Genomic DNA, 19,227 nt, shown 5'->3' on the forward strand with positions numbered 1-19,227 from the left:
GTGTGTGTGTGTTAGGTTCAGATGTGAGGTCAGTGTCACAGATTAAAGATTAGGGTCAATAGATCAGATTAAGTCCAGGATAACACAGGGTTAATCACGGCTGCATGTATGAACACTCTACGAAAGGATGATCGTCGTATCATGCCTGTGTGTGTGTGTGTGTGTGTGTGTGTGTGTGTGTGTGTGTTGTGTATTAACCTGTCAGTCCAGGTTACAGTGGAACCACGGTGATCCTTTAATCCTCACAGTATTGATGTAAATGTAACCAGCAGGTCTTAAACCTTAAACCTCTCCATCAGCTCTGCACCGACAGATCAGCCTCTGATGATGCGTTCACTGTCATGGGTTAATCCCATGCTCCTGTTTCCATCAGCCTTCATCACATCTTCTGTTCATCAACTTCTCCACCTCAACGTCTCCCTGCATGTCACCACCCCCCTCCCGCCCCCCCTCCCTCTCCCCCGCTCCCCCCTCTCCCGCTCGTTCGTGCGTGTGTGTGTGCATGCATGTGCATGTGTGTGTGTGCATGCATGTGCATGTGTGCATGCATGTGCATGTGTGTGCGTACGTGCATGTGTGTGCGTGCGTGCGTGTTCGTGTGTGCGCGTGTGCGTTTGTGCGTGCGTGTGTGTGTGTGTGTGTGTGTGTGTGTGTGTGTGTGCGCGTGTGTGTTCGTGTGTGTGTGTGTGTGTGTGCGTGTGTGTGTGCGCGCGTGTGTGTGTGTGTGCGTGTGTGTTCGTGTGTGTGCGTGTGCGCGTGTGTGTTCGTGTGTGTGTGTGCGCGTGTGTGTGTGTGTGTGTGTGCGTGCGTGTTGTTTACCTTGCAGTGACAGTGTCCGCTTGTCTTGTTACAATCAGGGTCAAAACCTTTGTTAGTGTCACAGTGACAGGGTCCGCAGGTCGGAGACCCCCACCACCCCCTGGGACACTGGTGATCAATCCTGCACACACACACACACACACACACACACACACACACACACACACACACACACACACACACACACACACACAGGTAGAAAAACAGAACAAGTCAAACTCCCTCATCTGTTCTCCTCTAACTAACGACTCATTAGCTAACGAGCCGAGAAGAGATGAACGTAGAGACAGACAGAACAGAAAGGAGACGGGGATGTGAGGAGTGAGAGGGAGACATGAGATAAAGAATCTGTAAATGTTGAGTCATAGAAAGAAACGTCCAGAATATACAGATTTACTTTTCTGCACTGAAACTCGTCAGAGCTGTTTATTATAAGTTTAGATGAAACCATCGTTAACGCTCTGATAGTTATTCTGTGGATCACGGGACATCTCTTCCTGTCTGCGCTCTCAGTCTGACACAGGCTTCTCACAGTCAGTGCAGATTCTCCTCTGCATCTTCTCACTGCTCCTCACGGGGCGTTCAGGGAGCAATCAGACTTCAGTCATCTTATTAGAACATTAAGACTGACTCTGTTTCTCCAGACACTTTTTATGAAGATCCCTGAATAAACCAGCCCCCCCCCCCCCCGGGCTCGTCTGGCTTTAGAGGGAGAAGTTTGTCAGATGTGAACCAGTGAATCAGGCTGCAGCTGCTGACTTCTTCTGTCTTTCACGTTTCTTTCTTTAAATTAGAAATTGGTTCAAATTAATCAAAATCATTTCAGATTATTTTTCATATCAAGTTTTTTTCCCCTCATTTTCTAGATGCTCAGCTGAACATACCTGAGCTGCAGCTGCTGCAACACACACCTTTTATTGATGATTTGTTCTCGTTATTGATTCTGTTTATGAAACTAAAAAATGACTCAAGCACAAAGCGATGCTTCAGAACACCTGAATAGAAGAAAAATATTTCATTTACAAAGATGAAATATTAAGAAGCTGCAACTCAAATGTTGATCCATTATCAATATTATCATCTTTCTATTGATCTGTGATCACTGTGAGTTAGCAGGTAGCATCTTAGCAAAAGCTTGTGGAACATGTTGATGATTTTAGTGTCGGACACGAAACAAGAAAGATTTCTAACGAGTCAAACTTCATTAAGAAGAGAGACGTGAAATGACTGAGGAGAGACAGAGGAAGAGAGAGAGAGAGACAGAGACAGTGAGAGAGACAGAGAGAGAGAGACAGAGAGAGAGACAGAGACAGAGAGAGAGACAGAGAGAGACAGAGAGAGAGAGACAGAGAGAGAGACAGAGACAGAGACAGAGAGAGACAGAGAGAGAGACAGAGACAGAGAGAGACAGAGAGTGAGACAGAGACAGAGAGAGAGAGACAGAGAGAGAGACAGAGACAGAGAGAGAGACAGAGAGAGACAGAGAGAGAGACAGAGACAGAGAGAGACAGAGAGTGAGACAGAGACAGAGAGAGAGACAGAGACAGAGAGAGAGACAGAGAGAGACATTTCATCAGCTGTGATGATGTGTGTCTTTGAGTGAAAAACACAAAACACACCAGATCAAAGATCAAAGATCAAAGATCTGACACACACACAGATCATGAGATAAATGTAAAGCTGTTTGCATCTCAGGCAGGAAGGAGCGAGGCAGGGGTCAGGGGTCAGGTCACGTTAGCTTCACACAGTTTAACACACACACAGATAACCTCTGTGTGTGTGTGTGTGTGTGTGTGTGTGTGTGTGTGTAAGAGAGAGTGTGTTACTACATTAAGTCTACACTCATCCCACAGTGGATTACATTCAACACTGGAGATGTGGGACAACAAGGCTGAACTAAAGCTACTAAGAGACACACCCACAAAGCTTAGCTATAGGCAGCTCAACACCATATTGACATCTCACAAGCTGTAGATCAAACTGTGAGTCAATTGTGTCACATTTGTGTGTGTGTGTGTGTGTGTGTGTGTGTGTGTACCTGTGTTGGCAGTACTGGCCGTAGTGGTTGTCTCCACAGTCACAGGTGTATCCGTGGGAGGAGCTTGGCTTCCTGTGGCACTGAGCGTCGTTCTCACACGGATTCAGGTGACAGGCGTCAGTGCAGCCTCTCCCATAGTAACCTGACAGATGGATGGATAGATAGATTATTTATCCTCGAGGGGAAAGTCATGTGTCCATTATGATGTAATGGAGATATGCAGATTGTACTTGCAGATGCAGATCACCATCTGATTGATATTTGTATATTTATTACATGAATATTAAGTTATGAAATGAGCAGCTCCAATATTTACAGATTCAAAGATGAAATAACAAAAAGTGTGAAAGCATCACTCTCTGATCACGTCACACACCTGCTGCTGTGTCGTTATCTCACACACACACACACACACACACACACACACACACACACACACACACACACACACACACACACACACAGTCTGTATGAAAAGTATGAAAGTATGAAAAGACCCAAAATGAGAAATTATTCACGTTATTTTAGAGAGTCATGAAATGAAAAACTTAACTTTTCTACTAAGATTGAGAAATGTGAAATTTTTATATTGCAAACTGTTTAAAATGGAACGTGAGGTTTGTGGCTGGTGGTTTGTATCTGAACAGTTGCAGCTTAAAATCCCATTTCCCTCGTCTCGCTGTTCTTTTTTCCTTCAACGTAAAAAGACTGATCATCCAAGTTTCTCCCAGAGGATCCAGAAAACTCAGAGAAGTTTCACTGATTCACAAACATCAGACGTCTGAACGTCCTTCACATACACAGGAAGCATCACAGGTCGCTGAGAGCTGCGTGATGGAGGCAACATACACACAGTGCTCAGCTAAAGTTAAAACAGGTTTTTATTATTATTATTATTATTATTTTTCCTCACTGGTTTGAAGTGGGCGGAGCTCTGTGGGAGAAAAGTGATGTCACATACGTCTGTGCTCTGAATTAAAACGTCATGACAGCTGTGTGTTGCTTGTGTTTCCAGCACAGAAGAACTTCCCTCGCATGTTTAATCATAAAATAATAACACACCACAAAATTTATATTGACATATAAATATGCAGAACTGCGCTCTATTTCCCATCCATGTACCAGACATAATAACCTGTCAGCTCACCAGCACACATCTTAAATATCAAACTGTGATTATCACCAACGACTCACTGCGGCTGGAAAACAAGCCACAGCTGCTCGTACAATGTTCCCCGTCCACTGAGACACAAAGAGCTCTCCCTCTGAAGAAAACACCAGCGCTGTTCAGGAAAACACATCTGAAAAAACACTGTCATTTATTTCAATTATGAAGCTGAGCGTTGATGAAACATCAGACTCAGTGAGCTGCTGCTTTTCTGCTTCAACATGAAAAACGTTTCATCTCCAAACAAAAGAAAAGAACATTTGTTTTTCACTGTCATAGAAATCTGTGTGTGGTCAGTAGCTGCAGTCTTATGACTCACACTTTGGATAATTCCTCTGTGTAACAGCCAGAATAATGAATTTTGAGGAATAAATTTGTGCAGCACTGTGAGTGTGAAGCAGCATGTTGCAGCAACAAACCTGAGAAAACAGGAAACTAAATCACATGTCGCCAAAGAAAAACAGATTTGAAAAATGTGAAGTCGCTGGAGAAAACCTCTGAACTCCTCTTTAGCTTCAGCAGCTCGGAGATTCGTCTTGGTGAAAGAAAAGACAGCGACACTTCACGGCTGCTCATCAAGCCACTTCAACACAACAACATACAACACACGTTCCCACCACACACTTCAGTGTGCGCCGGTGAACGAATCCATCATACACTTCAATACGATCCCCAGACACTCCACACAAACACAGCGGCTCTTACATGGAAACACAGGCCACAACTTAATGGCCCTCTTTAATCTAATGACTCCAGCAGAGTGCTTCACTCACACTTTGGCTGCTCAGCACAAATAAAGAAGGACTCTCATCAAACCGGCCTTTCATTTAACAACAACATAATTGTTCCATCTGCTCTTTAAGGGACCTGTGTTACAGCTGCATTAACACAAACCAGGACGGCTGCTGCATCAGAGCCGCTGTCATGATCGCACTGACAGCGGCTCTGAACCAGGGCTGCGTGAGAAATATATCACAACAGGTGATATACAGCACGTTCCAAATTATTATGCTAATGTTATTTTTCTCAGATTTTCCTAAATAGTCAATGCAAATGACAGTCAGTATAATTTTCAAGTCATCATTAGAGTATAATTACAATTTTAATGAACAAACCTCCCAATGATAACAGTATTTTTTTCAAAAATAAGAAAGTCAAAATGCATTGTTCCAAATTATTATGTACAACAGAGTTTCAAAACATTTTATAGGTTGTAAAGAACCAAAAATGGTAATTTGTTGTATTTGCAGCATTAGGAGCTCATCTTTACTGAAATCAAATGCTATTTAAATCAAAAACATCTTAACAGGCCAAGTTACATGTTAACATAAGACCCCTTCTATATCACCTTCACAATTCTTGCATCCATTGAACTCGTGAGTTTTTGGAGAGTTTCTGCTTGAATTTCTTTGCAGGATCAGAATATTCTCCCACAGCTGCTGTTTTGATGTGAACTGCCTCCCACCCTCATAGATCTTTTGCTTGAGGATGCTCCAAAGGTTCTCAATAGGGTTGAGGTCAGGGGAAGATGGAGGCCACACCATGAGTTTCTCTCCTTTTATGCCGATGACACAGAGGTATTCTTTGCAGCAGGAGACGGTGCATTGTCATGCATGAAGATGATGGTGGTTTGGTCATTTTCACACCTTCAGGGACCCTGAAGGGGCCACCAGCTCTCTCCCAATGATTCCAGCCCTAAACATGACTCCGCCACCTCCTCTCTGACGTCGCAGCCTTGTTGGAACATGGCGGCCATCCACCAAACATCCACCACTTCATCCATCTGGACCATCCAGGGTTGCACGGCACTCATCAGTAAACAAGACTGTTTGAAAATTAGTCTTCATGTATCTGTGAGCCCACTGCAACCGTTTGTGCTTGTGAGCGTTGTTTAGGTAGTGGCTGAATAGCAGGTTTATGCACAACTGGAAATCTCTGGAGGATCCTACACCTTGAGGTTCGCGGGACTCCAGAGGCAGCAGCGGCTTCAAATACCTGTTTGCTGCTTTGTAATGGCATTTTAGCAGCTGCTCTTTTAATCCGATGAATTTGTCTGGCAGAAACCTTCCTCATTGTGCCTTTATCTGCACGAACCCGTCTGTGCTCTGAATCAGCCACAAATCTCTTTACACTGCGACGATCACGCTTAAGTTTTGGTGATATATCTAATGTTTTCATACCTTGTCCAAGGTATTGCACTATTTGACGCTTTTCGGCAGCAGAGATCCTTTTTCTTTCCCATATTGCTTGAAACCTGTGGCCTGCTTAATAATGTGGAACGTCATTCTTAGGTAGTTTTCCTTTGATTGGGCTCACCTGGCAAACTAATTATCACAGGTGTCTGAGATTGATCTCAATGATCCAAAGAGCCCTGAGACACAATACTATCCATGAGTTTAATTGAAAAACAAAAAATTAAATGTTTATGACACTTAAATCCAATTTGCATAATAATTTGGAACGCGGTGTATATCTGGATATCTTTTAATTTAACCCTTTGATTTATAAAGAGACGCCTCTCTCGTGAGAGTAACCACCTGGTTTCTTGTATTTCTGACTCTGTTCTTGTTTCTGATTTCTCTGCCTGATGATCATTTATGACATAAACATTTTTAATTCTCCTGCGTCAGTTTAACAATGAGTCAACTCAGAAGTGAACGTGTGGTTCATGTTCAGTATCTGTCAGCATGTGCTTTAAATACAGCTTCAAGTAGAGATGCTCAATTCATCAAAATATAACTGAAATCTCAGTTTGTTAAGGTCAATATCCAGATCTCAGCAGCTGCAAGTTTCTCTGATGAAGGTGAAATGTGTCACATTGTTGAGCATTGTTAGCATTAGCATTGTTAGCACCATCAGTGTTGCCCCGACCTACAGATCATATTCTCCAGACGTACAGGAACAGAAATCACATCGTCATCAATCATTCAAACTGAAATCACAATCACAATGATTGTGATTGGAAATCATGCAGCACTAGTTTCAGCCTGTCTATAATAGTGATTACAGACAACATGGAATCAGGAATCGTATGTTAATACTAAATCAATACAAAGGATGAAGTGACTGCAGTGAGACATCACAGTGTCACTCTGACTCCTCTCCCTCACATCCATCATCTCTCCTCCTTCAGAGAACAGCTCCTGCTCTCAGGAAACCTTTTCATTTACAGCCTGAATAGAAGAATGCCTCTATAGACTGAAGTGTCTTTGTGTGTGTGTGTGTGTGTGTGTGTGTGTGTGTGTGTGTGTGTGTGTGTGTGAATTCCTCCCTCTGCAGCTGACAAATGTGTACATCTATAGAAACCAGTGAACCCGCTCTGCAGCGTTCAGGCCGGTGGCCTTGGCTGCAGCTTTAGACAAACACAAGCTTTCTACTGACTCCTGTTTCTCTCTCTCTCTCTCTCTGTCTCTCTCTCTGTCTCTGTCTGTCTGTCTCTCTCTCTCTCTGTCTCTCTCCCCGTCTCTCTCTCTCTGTCTCTCTCTCTGTCTCTCTCTCTCTGTCTCTCTCTCTCTCCCTCTGTCTCTCTCTCCCCGTCTCTCTCTCTGTCTCTCTCTCTCTGTCTCTCTCTCTCTGTCTCTCTCTGTCTCTCTCTCTCTCCCTCTGTCTCTCTCTCTCCCCGTCTCTCTCTCTGTCTCTCTCTCCCCGTCTCTCTCTCTGTCTCTCTCTCTCTGTCTCTCTCTCTCCTCTGTCTCTCTCTCCCCGTCTCTCTCTCTGTCTCTCTCTGTCTCTCTCTCTCTCCCTCTGTCTCTCTCTCTCTCTCTCTCTCTCTCTCTCTCTGTCTCTCTCTCTCTCTCTCTGTCTCTCTCTCTCTCTCTGTCTCTGTCTCTCTCTCTCTCCCTCTGTCTCTCTCTCCCCGTCTCTCTCTCTGTCTCTCTCTCTCTGTCTCTCTCTCTCCAACTACAAACTTGTACATAATGTAATCTTCACACACACACCTTCATTTTTCTTCCTCAAACTTTCATAAACTAATTTTTTAATTTCATCTTTTTTTTTGTCTTGTTTGAAAATATTTCAGGAATTATACAGATAAAAGAAAAAAGATCAACACAGCTATTGATCAGTTGTCAATTATTAACAGGTACAGTATAATTATAGTGTCTCACACACACACACACACACACACACACACACACACACACACACACACACACACACACACACACACACACACACACACAGTAAATCATTTTCTATCAGCCCTATACATCTTTACACCTTCACCATGGCAACTGACGGAGAGGCGACGGCGGCCTTGGCTGCTTTCAGACTCTTATAATGACACTGGCCTTGTCACAACAATACGGCAGAGAGGGAGAAGCTTTGAGAACAAATAGCTGTAAACTGTGTGTGTGTGTGTGTGTGTGTGTGTGTGTGTGTGTGTGTGTGTGTGTGTGTGTGTGTGTGTGTGTGTGTGTGTGTGTGTGTGTGTGACAGTCAGGGTCCAGGGAAAGTTATGCCTCTTGAGCTGTACACACAGTCAGAGGAGTCGTGTTCACTGACCCGTCTGTTCATCTGCTGAAAGACTGAAGATCTAAAATATCTAATAAAGACGTGATGGTGGGACTGAACATGAAGTCCAGTTATCTCATTGTTTCACAGCGCCTGACATCTCTTATGTCGTGTAAATACATTTTCAGTTCATAATGAAACAGGGACTGTGACTGTGATCTGTGTGTCGTCTTTTCTATTCCCTAAAATAACAGTGAAATTCTGCAGCACTGACTTCAGACCAGGTTTTTGTTGGTCTCTTTCCACTGACTCAAGGTAACAGTGCTGGCGGGAAAATGGGAAGCGTGTCGTCTGAAACTAGAAAAGACAGGTGTGTCAGGTGTGAGGTAGAGGCCTTTCTAGGGTTGATATCACAGCTGATCAATAAATGACATTCCCAGTGGAGGCGTCACACGTCAGAGAACAAGTTTTCAGCAGCTTCAGTATGAACAGGATGAACAGTCTCTCTGTGTCAGACACACTGCAGCTGTTCACCACGCCCATAAACAGCCTCATATCACACACTGTTTTCATACCTGGACTAAAGCAGCAAACACTGACAGAAGATTGATCACTGCAAGACGAGCAGCTCAGTCCCAGAACCCTCCACATGTTCCACATGTTCCACATGTTCCACATGTTCCACATGTTCCACATGTTCCACATGTTCCATATGTTCCACATGTTCCTGCTTCTCAAACTGAAGCAGACGTGAACCAACAGGCGGCAATTCATCACATTAAATTCAGATTTTCACTGCAGTGAATTAGCCTGTAGCAACTGTCAGACACACACACACACACACACACACACACACACACACTGTTGTACTACATATTGTACACTTACTCAGAAACACACACAGTGTGGACGAGAGAGCAGATGTCTCTGTGCTTTGTCATGCAGAACCATGTCTCACAGTGTGTGTGTGTGTGTGTGTGTTTGTGTGTGTGTTTTCAAGGATGCTGTATTGCACAAATCAGAGATGCTGTCAGTTGCATGAGAGACCCATTAGGCTGGTTTCAGTACAACACACACACACACACACACACATGAAAGAGAATTATTCAGAGAGCACCTCTCTCTCTCTCTCTCTGCGTTTATTAAACTTTGATTTGTCTCCGAGCAGCTTTCACTGTATTTAATGCTCATTGTGCTGATGAAATATAATGATAATGAGAGGGAGTGTGTGTGTGTGTGTGTGTGTGTGTGTGTGTGTGTGTGTTTACAGTAAATAAGAGCACGAACACTAAGTTTGCTGATAAGCTACAAGTGTGTGTGTGTGTGTGTGTGTGTGTGTGTGTGTGTGTGTGTGTGCTCTCTGAGTCTGTGCTCCATGTTAATAAGTCAAGGTGTTAGCGTTAGCTTGCGGGCTGGTGCAGGATGCTACAGGGATAGCAGCAGCTCTCTGCTTCCTCTCCATGCTGCAGAGCCTGAGGCTCTCTCACTTTAACAAACTGCATCAGTCACATAACTCTCTCTCTCTCTCTCTCTCTCTCTCTCTCTCTCCTTCCACCTCTGCTTTAATCTCACGCTCTCCATTAACAACTTTTCTTTCTTGAACAACTTTCCCTTTCCTTCCCTCTGTGATCTGACAGAACACACAGGTAGCAGCCTGTGCAGGAGGTGATCTCACCTCTCGTGCTTTTACATCTACAACTGAGACACAGACACAGACTCCTTTGAATTCCCGCCTTGTGTTGACCAGTCCAGTTTATCTCCGACCTTTTCTGCTGATGAAACAGTGAAATGAAATGAAAACCAAATGTTTTGCATAAAATAACTAAAATGACTGAACATCATGTGCAGAGATGTTCTGATATCAGTTTTTCTTTCCCAGTATCGACCCTGACATCTGAAGGTCTGAGCACAGAATCATTTTCCCAGCTCTATGCGACTGACCCTGGGTGGATGTGATATGACTGTTATTATATAGTTTATTGTACGGCTCAGGTGAAACCCTTTGAACGAATACATGAGTCACAGAATCTTTCTTTTATTCTCTGATTTGTCATAAAACAATAAATCTTGTAATAAATAACATTTCCTACTCTGGCCCCCCCCGAACTAAAGCCTTTGTACTGTACATGTTGTCTTTGTACTGGTGGGACTTTACATGTTGCCAAACTGCTAACGGCTAACGGCTAACAGCTAACATTACACAAACTACCGAGTGTGAAACTATAAAATGTATTAATAAATGACATGGTATCAGATCAATGAAGAGACTCGTGTACTCGCAGATACTCGGTGCAGGATTTTAGGAAGTATCAGACCTTACAGATACTCGTATCAGTCAGAACAACAGTCATCATGCTGCAGTTAATGACGAGGACGTTCACAGGAAAGTAGTGAATGAAAAGCAGCTTGAGGATCAATATCCTGACAGACTGTGGAAAACAAGTGGATTGGCCACCTTCTCTCTCTCATGTGGCTCTTTCTCTCTTAATCTGATATCCAGTCTCTTGTCTCACCTCTCCTTTAATCATAAATATAAATAATCTCCTTGAATCATAAATATAAATAATCTCCTTTAATCATCTCTGCTCACAATCCAACTGCAGCTCAGTGGCTTCTAATAAAGCTCCAAACAAATATCAAATATCCTCATCCTGTCCTTAACTTTCACACTTCTCTGAGAGTGTGTGTGTGTGTGAGTGTGTGTGTGTGTGTGTGTGTGTGTGTGTGAGTGTGTGAGTGTGAGTGTGTGTGTGTGTGTGAGTGTGGATCTATTCCCACATGTCTCTGCTGCTCTCAGGCTGTTTGATTTGACTTCCTCTCTTCCCTCTTTCTTCTCTTCTTTCCTCTCGCCTCAAAACTTTTGCTGTTTATTTTACACTATTTCTGTCAGCCGCCTCTTTCTCTTCATTAATGATTCATACTTTGTCTCTCTGTTCCTCCTCTTTTTCATCTTTCTATTATTCTCTCTCTCTCTTTTCTGAATGCCGTATATGTTTTCCTTCCTCTCTTCCTCTCTACTCCTCTTTTAATCAGGCTCTTCTCCTCCACATTAACTCTGCCTCATTATATTCACCTGACTAAGGAGATTCTGGAAGTTCGCCTGCAGTCAGTTTCTCTCTGAGTCTCAGGTGGATGAGAACTCATTATGTGTTCCCAAATATCTGTTTAACCCAGTTAGAGCGTTGGCAGACACCTACGCACAAACGGCCACATCATAATTATTGGCTCTCTCTCTCTCAGCCGGCTGGCTTCTATCACCTCCTGTCGTCGCAGATATTTCCTGTCACATCCGATGTCCACAGTGTGTAAAACAGCAGGAGCATTTCCTGGCGCGGAGGTTTGAACACATGTAAATTAACATATATGAGCGAAGTAGAGAATCATTCCTCGCTGTGCTTTTTTACAGTTTATCTGATGTTTTCATTGGTGAAGTCAAAACACAATATCTGTGTCGCACAAACTGCTCAAGTAGTTTTTTAATCTGTGATTTAAAAATCAGGATGTTTAGAAATCAGATGAATGATTCATACACTACATACACAATGAAACACGACACCACTGACTTCAGACCAGTGTTTTGTGTTGGTCCATCACTTTCAGCCGCCTGGAGATACAACAACAATGTTCCTGACCACACCTCATTGAAGACGTGTCTGTTTAAGTGAGTTTGCTGGACGGGAGATTGACAACTGTCAGAAACTGTCAGAGACACGGAGCTGGTTGCTGCGGTGACGCACAGTAGAAAAGAATAAATGTAGATCTACTTCCTCTGTCTGATGCTCGCCCCAGACACTCTCTCTCTCCTCTCTCACTGTAGCTGCTGAAATCCATCCATTTTGCCACATGTACAGTTTAGCTAGGCAGGTGTTTACAGGTATTTTCTCTCATGCTGCGCCTCCCCTCAAGTTCTCTGGCGCCGCCCAGGCGCGCTCACTTTCCAACACTTTGAAAACAGTGGATCTGAACCAGGAAGTACGATTCATTATTTGTTAAAAGTAACTAATCATTTCATTTGGTGTTCTCCATGATTGATCCCATGATCCTTCATTGTTTTGAATAACATTCTGTCTGTCAGACAAATGTTCTCTTGCTCCGCTGTGAAAAGCAAACTGCAGGAGCTAGCATAGCGCGCAGGCTAACAACAAGACTGCAACAACAGTGACGCCTGTAGCTGCTAATGTTGTTAGCATCCAGCTCATGTAACGAGCTGTCTCTACGTTAGCCTAAACACACTAACATTAGCTTAACCAAGCTAACGTTAACCAAGCTAACGTTAGTGTGTTAGGCTAACAACAACAAGACTGCAGCAACAGTGACGCCTGTAGCTGCTAATGTTGTTAGCATCCAGCTCATGTAACGAGCTGTCTCTACGTTAGCCTAAACACACTAATGTTAGCTTAACCAAGCTAACGTTAGCCTACCCAACATCATCATCGCTCTGTTCACTCACCAGGTTCACAGACACAGGTGTGCCGCTCCCATTGGTCAGAACAGCGGCTGTGGGCGGGGCAAGGAGATGAGACGCAGGGGTTGCCAACGTTACAGCCAGTCTCCACTTTGACAGTTTTTGATGGGCGGGGCAAGGGCGGGGCATCAGGCCGTACACCCAACCGGACGCCCTGCAGAGAGACACAGAGAGAGGTTCATGTCTCCAGCTTCCCTCCACCTCCATCCATCCTCACCTGTACACATCAGCCTCACCTGTACACACCATCCTCACCTGTACACACCATCCTCACCTGTACACATCAGCCTCACCTGTACACACCATCCTCACCTGTACACATCAGCCTCACCTGTACACATCAGCCTCACCTGTACACATCAGCCTCACCTGTACACACCATCCTCACCTGTACACATCATCCTCACCTGTACACATCAGCCTCACCTGTACACACCATCCTCACCTGTACACATCAGCCTCACCTGTACACATCAGCCTCACCTGTACACACCATCCTCACCTGTACACATCAGCCTCACCTGTACACATCAGCCTCACCTGTACACACCGTCCTCACCTGTACACACCATCCTCACCTGTACACACCATCTTCACCTGTACACATCATCCTCACCTGTACACATCATCCTCACCTGTACACATCATCCTCACCTGTACACATCATCCTCACCTGTACACACCATCTTCACCTGTACACATCATCCTCACCTGTACACATCCTCACCTGTATACATCCTCTTATCCCGTTCTGAACCTCTCCTGAGCCCAGAACTCCTCCCACATGCAGATGTTTCACCTTCAAACCATGAATCTCGTTTCCCACTATCACTGTTCCCTAATGGGGGGCCGGGGTGGGTGGTGGTGGTGGTGGGGGGGGGGGGGGGTGGGGTGTGTGTGTGGGGGGTGGGGGGGTGGAGACAGGAAGGGCAAAGACGATTGTCAGTATTAATAGCCGTATTCTAACTGATACACAAAGAGCACATCTGAATACCATTATCACGTAGAACCAGGTAATTTATTTCATATGAAAATATCAACTGTCAGGACAAACAGTTCAAGGTGTGAAGAAATGCATCATGGGAAGGGAGATCATCTCCCTCAAGGTCAGTGTTCAAAAATACGTAGAGAGGTTCAGTGTTTATTATTTTACACCAGTGAAAAGGTTCAGACCAAACGGCCTGACGGGATTTCATCACTTCAGGGCCTTTGGTGTCACAGAGATCTTTAAGGTGATTGGGTGATTTGATGCTGCACATAAATAACTGCATGTTGTGTGACGGGGTAAATGTCTTGGTACAGGAGAGGAGAAATGTATTCTGGGAGATGTGAGCGTATATCTCACTGTGTCCGTCACTGTGAGAGGAGAGAGAGTTTCGGTGAAGTTTCTATGAGCACAGAAATACTGACTTTAAACTCAGTGCCGCTGAAGTCTGTTTATTACAGGATATTAAAAATGATTTCTTGCATAAATTCATATGAAATGTTTTACAGTCCAAATTACAGCTTCCTCCTGATTAGACTGAGTTCCATGAGATTTTAAGCACATTTCAAAGAAGCGAATCAAATCTAAGAATTAAAGCTGGAAGAAGAAAACAGGCTGTTTCTAAATGAACGTGGTTAATGAAGGTTGTGACTCTATTATAGAGTTGGAAAAAAGGGACAGAGGAAATTAACTGGTGAAGGAAATGAAGTCTTATTGATTTAGTAAAACAGAAATGATGAAAACCTTGTTATTTATTTACATCTGTGCTTTCAGGGGAAACTACACTCAGATCGAAATACTTTATTTTACAGTGTTTTAATTATTTTTAAAGACTTGAATTTGCTGCGTTTCATTTCCACTGTATTAGTCTGCTTAATAAACTGTGACCTTATGGCTGGAACAGTAAGTCAGTTAGGTTTGTATCACGTCTCTTACCTGATAGAGTCCGAAGTCGAGCCGCAGCGTGGCGACGTAGCGCGTCTCACGGCCGCTGCGAACGTCTCTCAGCTCCAACTGGAGGTCGTGCCACCGACCGTCTGCCACCTGAACCTGATCCAACCGCAGACGCACCGGTCGGGTCGAACCGCGGGTCACCGAGAACACCAGCTGACCGTTTATCACCTGACACACACACACACACACACACACACACACACACACACACAGACACACACACACACACACACACACACACAAACAGCGAGACACCAGATAAGAGAAGGAACTGAAAACAGTGAAGGAATAAAATAACCTGTTTAGTGGATGACAGTGTGTGTGTGAGTGTGTGTGTGTGTGTGTGTGTGTGTGTCTGAGTGTGTGTGTGTGTGTGTGTGTGTGTGTGTGTGTGTGTGTGTGTGTGTGTGTGTGTGTGTGTGTGTGTGTGTGTGTGTGTGTGTGTGTGTGTGTCTGTGTGTCTGAGTGTGTGTGTGTGAGTGTGTGTGTGTGTGTCTGTGTGTGTGTGTCTGTGTGTGTGTGTGTGTGTGTGTGTGAGTGTGTGTGTGTGTGTCTGTGTTTGTGTGTGTGTGTGTCTGTGTGTGTGTCTGTGTGTGTGTGTGTGTGTGTCTGTGTGTGTGTGTCTGTGTGTGTGTCTGAGTGTGTGTGTGTGTGGGAGTGTGAAATCCAGTATCTTGGCTGCACTCACTGAGCTTGGCTGCCGTCTCTGGATGTAGCATTAGCATTATACATGATTTTTGTCTCATTTACAGGTTGATAGTTTCGTATTAAAACACTAAATAACCATGAGGCATAAAACCCATAATTAACGTGACGCTGCCGACGCAGCATCTTTGTGCCACCTGCTGAGATTTGGCTTAAAATGAGCAGCATTAAATTAAAACACAATAATAATTGGTTTATGCTACAAAAGAGGAAGAAGGTGTCGCTATCTGTGTTTTAGCATTAGTGGAGCTAAAGCTCTCAGAGCTGCTGGCAACGGAAAACATCTCTTCAGCAGAGAGAGAGACAGAGAGGGGGGACTGGGGGAGAGAGACTGGGGGAGAGAGACTGGGAGAGAGGAGGAGAGAGAGGGGGAGAGAGGGGGAGAGAGAGACTGGGATACTGGGAGAGAGGGGGAGAGAGAGACTGGGAGACTGGGAGAGAGGGGGAGAGAGAGACTGGGAGACTGGGAGAGAGGGGGAGAGAGAGACTGGGAGAGAGAGACTGGGGGAGAGAGACTGGGAGACTGGGAGAGAGGGGGAGAGAGAGACTGGGAGAGAGAGACTGGGGGAGAGAGACTGGGAGAGAGGAGGAGAGAGGGGGAGAGAGAGACTGGGAGAGAGAGACTGGGAGAGAGGGAGAGAGAGACTGGGAGACTGGGAGAGAGAGACTGGGAGAGAGAGACTGGGAGAGACTGGGAGAGGGAGAGAGAGAGACTGGGAGAGAGGGGAGAGAGAGACTGGGAGACTGGGGAGAGAGAGACTGGGAGAGAGAGACTGGGAGAGACTGGGAGAGAGGGGGAGAGAGAGACTGGGAGACTGGGGGAGAGAGAGACTGGGAGACTGGGGGAGAGAGAGACTGGGAGACTGGGAGAGAGAGACTGGGAGACTGGGAGAGAGGGGGAGAGAGACTGGGAGAGTGGGAGAGGGGGAGAGTGTGTGTGCTCACACCTGGAACAGCAGGCTGGTGTACTGGCCGGCCTGAGCCTGCAGCAGCGTCCCCTCTCGTGCTCTGGTTCTGAACACCAGGCCCAGGTACCAGGGCGTGGAGATGGTCACGTCGTTCTTCAGGTCCCACCAGAGGGCGCTGTTTCCCAGGAAGCGGTGGGGGTGTGGCATCACTGAGGTTGAGGGTGAGAATGCGAGGGTGAATAAAAAAGAAAAGTCCCCGTTATTGATCAGAGTCTGGGATCATCGTTTTGTTTCAAAACCAAAATGGAAAAAAACGTTTTTAGTGTCAGAATCAAAAAAAATAAAAAACAGTCAAAATGATACTTTTTCGTTTTTTTCCCATTTTTTTTTATCATTATTTAGTTTGAAACCAAAAACCGAATTAACATGGTTTTATTTGACTTTTTAATTCTAAACCAAAGACAAATTCACGTTCAGAAAGAGGAAGTGAAGTTTAAAACATTCAAAATAAAAGCCAACAGGACATTAAAGTGTAACATTTAGCAAGCAACGGATCTACGCCAGAGTAACGTTCGAAAGATGAATGAATGAATGAATGAATGAATGAATGAATGACTGAATGTAAAAAGTAATAATTTATTGTTTTGTACTTTTAATGTAATCATTCATTCATTCATTCATTCATTCATTCATTCATTTATGAATCTTCTATCATTACCCTGATATTGATCCTTTGCCAGCTTAATGTGACACTTTTATGTCCTCTTGGCTTTTATTTTGAATGTTTTACACTTCACTTCCTCTTTCTGAACGTGAATTTAGTTTTTGTTTTTTGATTCTGAGACAAAACAACAGATTTACAGTTTCTTTGTTGCTGAATAATAAATGAATGATGGATGATCTGATGATAGAGACTCGTCAGGCTCTGATGCTGTGACGGTGACACGTTCATTAAATTTGCTTTAAACAGTATTTTTGTGTTTTTGTTTCTGAGCTTGTTAAAAGACCAAGTAAAAACTGAAGTAATAATTATAAAGATGTAATATTTATTAATAAAGGAAACACAGAGTGTCAACAGCTGATAGACGAGACAGCTGCTGATTTAAAGAGTTTAAAGAAGACGTGCTGCACACGTCACATCCTGTTTTTAATTTACTTTCCTCCCTGATGATGACGATGCTGTTAGAAAACACTCTCACAACTTGTGAAGATTTTTCATCTTAAAATCACAACTGAATTTGCTCTGATTTCCCCGGAGGTCTGAACATCAAGATAAAAATGTCATCTCGTCACTCGTCACTTTTTCTGGGTCCAATTACACACAGGAAACAAACAGCTAGCTCACATGCTAACTGTAGCAACGCTGCAGTTTCCTGAATGATCTGTTTTCTCTTTTTGCTTGTGCTGATTCGTTAAAACAGATCAACACTCATTCACTCAGCTCTCCGTCACTGACATGCCGTCCGCTCATACAGCACAGGGTTGAACACAAAATGAGGACTGGACTAGAACGGCGGGAAAATCCTGAAATAACCTGAATGAATGAAAGACGGAGCATTTGTGAGTCTGAGTTCATTAAAAGAGCTGTGTCTTATTCCTGTAATTAATCTGCTGTGTAAATAAGAACTGTTTCAGTTTAAAGGTGTTACCTGGAGCATTTTAACATCTCTAAATGATTCACTTATTAATTAGGAGCTTAATTACTGGAATCAAATAAAGGCCGCTGATGCTGTATTTTTAAAAATACGACCACTCTCATCAAACTGCCAATTATCTGAGCCGCGGTCTCTCCTCATTGATAATCATTGATAAAATGAGACATGAGCCGTCGGACCACAGGAGGAAGATAAACCTCTCACCGTGGCTGCAGTCCTTCCCTCCGTACCCCAGGGGGCAGTCACAGGAGAACGTCTCCCAGCTCACCCTGCAGGTTCCTCCGTTCTGACAGGGGCTGGACTTACAGAAGGGCAGCTTGGCACTGCAGCCTATGAGAAGCAAGAGAGAGAGTTACATCATCGCCGATGTCACCGACATGTCTGCTTACACTTTGATCTGTGCGGTTTTCATCTGTGAATTACTTCTGATATTTAGATGATGATGTATGTTTAGACCCTGAAGTTATCACCCCCCCCGCTTCCCTCCAAAAACAGCCAATGGGATTTTTACAAACAACAGTTTCTGATCCTGAAAGGTTTAGTTCAGCAAGATCATCTTCACTAACGAACATCTCTGATGTTTGAAGCCTCAATACAATCAGAAGTAAGAAGCTAATGTTAGGCTATAAACCAGCTACACCACGGTCACATGACCTCACCACCACAGTCACATGACCTTAACGTCTCCACCACTAAACCTCAACTTAAACTCGTCTGCTGAAGCTTTTCCTCCGACCGAGTTAGTGACAGATTGTACAAACACAACAAGTCTGTAAAGGTGGACTGGTGAGTTAACCAGGCTGTAAAGGTGGACCGGTGAGTTAATGAGACTGTAAAGGTGGACCGGTGAGTTAACGAGTCTGTAAAGGTGGACTGGTGAGTTAACCAGGCTGTAAAGGTGGACCGGTGAGTTAACCAGGCTGTAAAGGTGGACCGGTGAGTTAACCAGGCTGTAAAGGTGGACCGGTGAGTTAACCATGCTGTAAAGGTGGACCGGTGAGTTAACCAGGCTGTAAAGGTGGACCGGTGAGTTAACCAGGCTGTAAAGGTGGACCGGTGAGTTAACCAGGCTGTAAAG

At 44.3% G+C, this 19,227-nt stretch overlaps 1 protein-coding gene across 6 annotated transcripts in view; it reads right to left on the reverse strand.

Annotated features, from left to right (window-relative positions):
* The window catches only part of celsr3 (cadherin, EGF LAG seven-pass G-type receptor 3), a 117,714-nt gene that overhangs the window by 36,509 nt on the left and 61,978 nt on the right, over positions 1-19,227 (reverse strand). For all 6 annotated transcript variants that reach the window (XM_056385037.1, XM_056385038.1, XM_056385035.1 and 3 more), the window contains 7 exons: positions 18,354-18,479; positions 16,534-16,703; positions 14,864-15,049; positions 13,670-13,780; positions 12,928-13,096; positions 2,858-2,999; positions 820-940 (listed from right to left, as the gene is read on the reverse strand). In XM_056385037.1, the coding sequence (XP_056241012.1) occupies positions 820-940; positions 2,858-2,999; positions 12,928-13,096; positions 13,670-13,780; positions 14,864-15,049; positions 16,534-16,703; positions 18,354-18,479 (1,025 nt within the window). The remainder of the gene's footprint in view (positions 1-819; positions 941-2,857; positions 3,000-12,927; positions 13,097-13,669; positions 13,781-14,863; positions 15,050-16,533; positions 16,704-18,353; positions 18,480-19,227) is intronic.

Source organism: Seriola aureovittata, chromosome 9, assembly GCF_021018895.1.
Source record: "Seriola aureovittata isolate HTS-2021-v1 ecotype China chromosome 9, ASM2101889v1, whole genome shotgun sequence".
Classification (NCBI taxonomy): Eukaryota; Metazoa; Chordata; class Actinopteri; order Carangiformes; family Carangidae; genus Seriola; species Seriola aureovittata.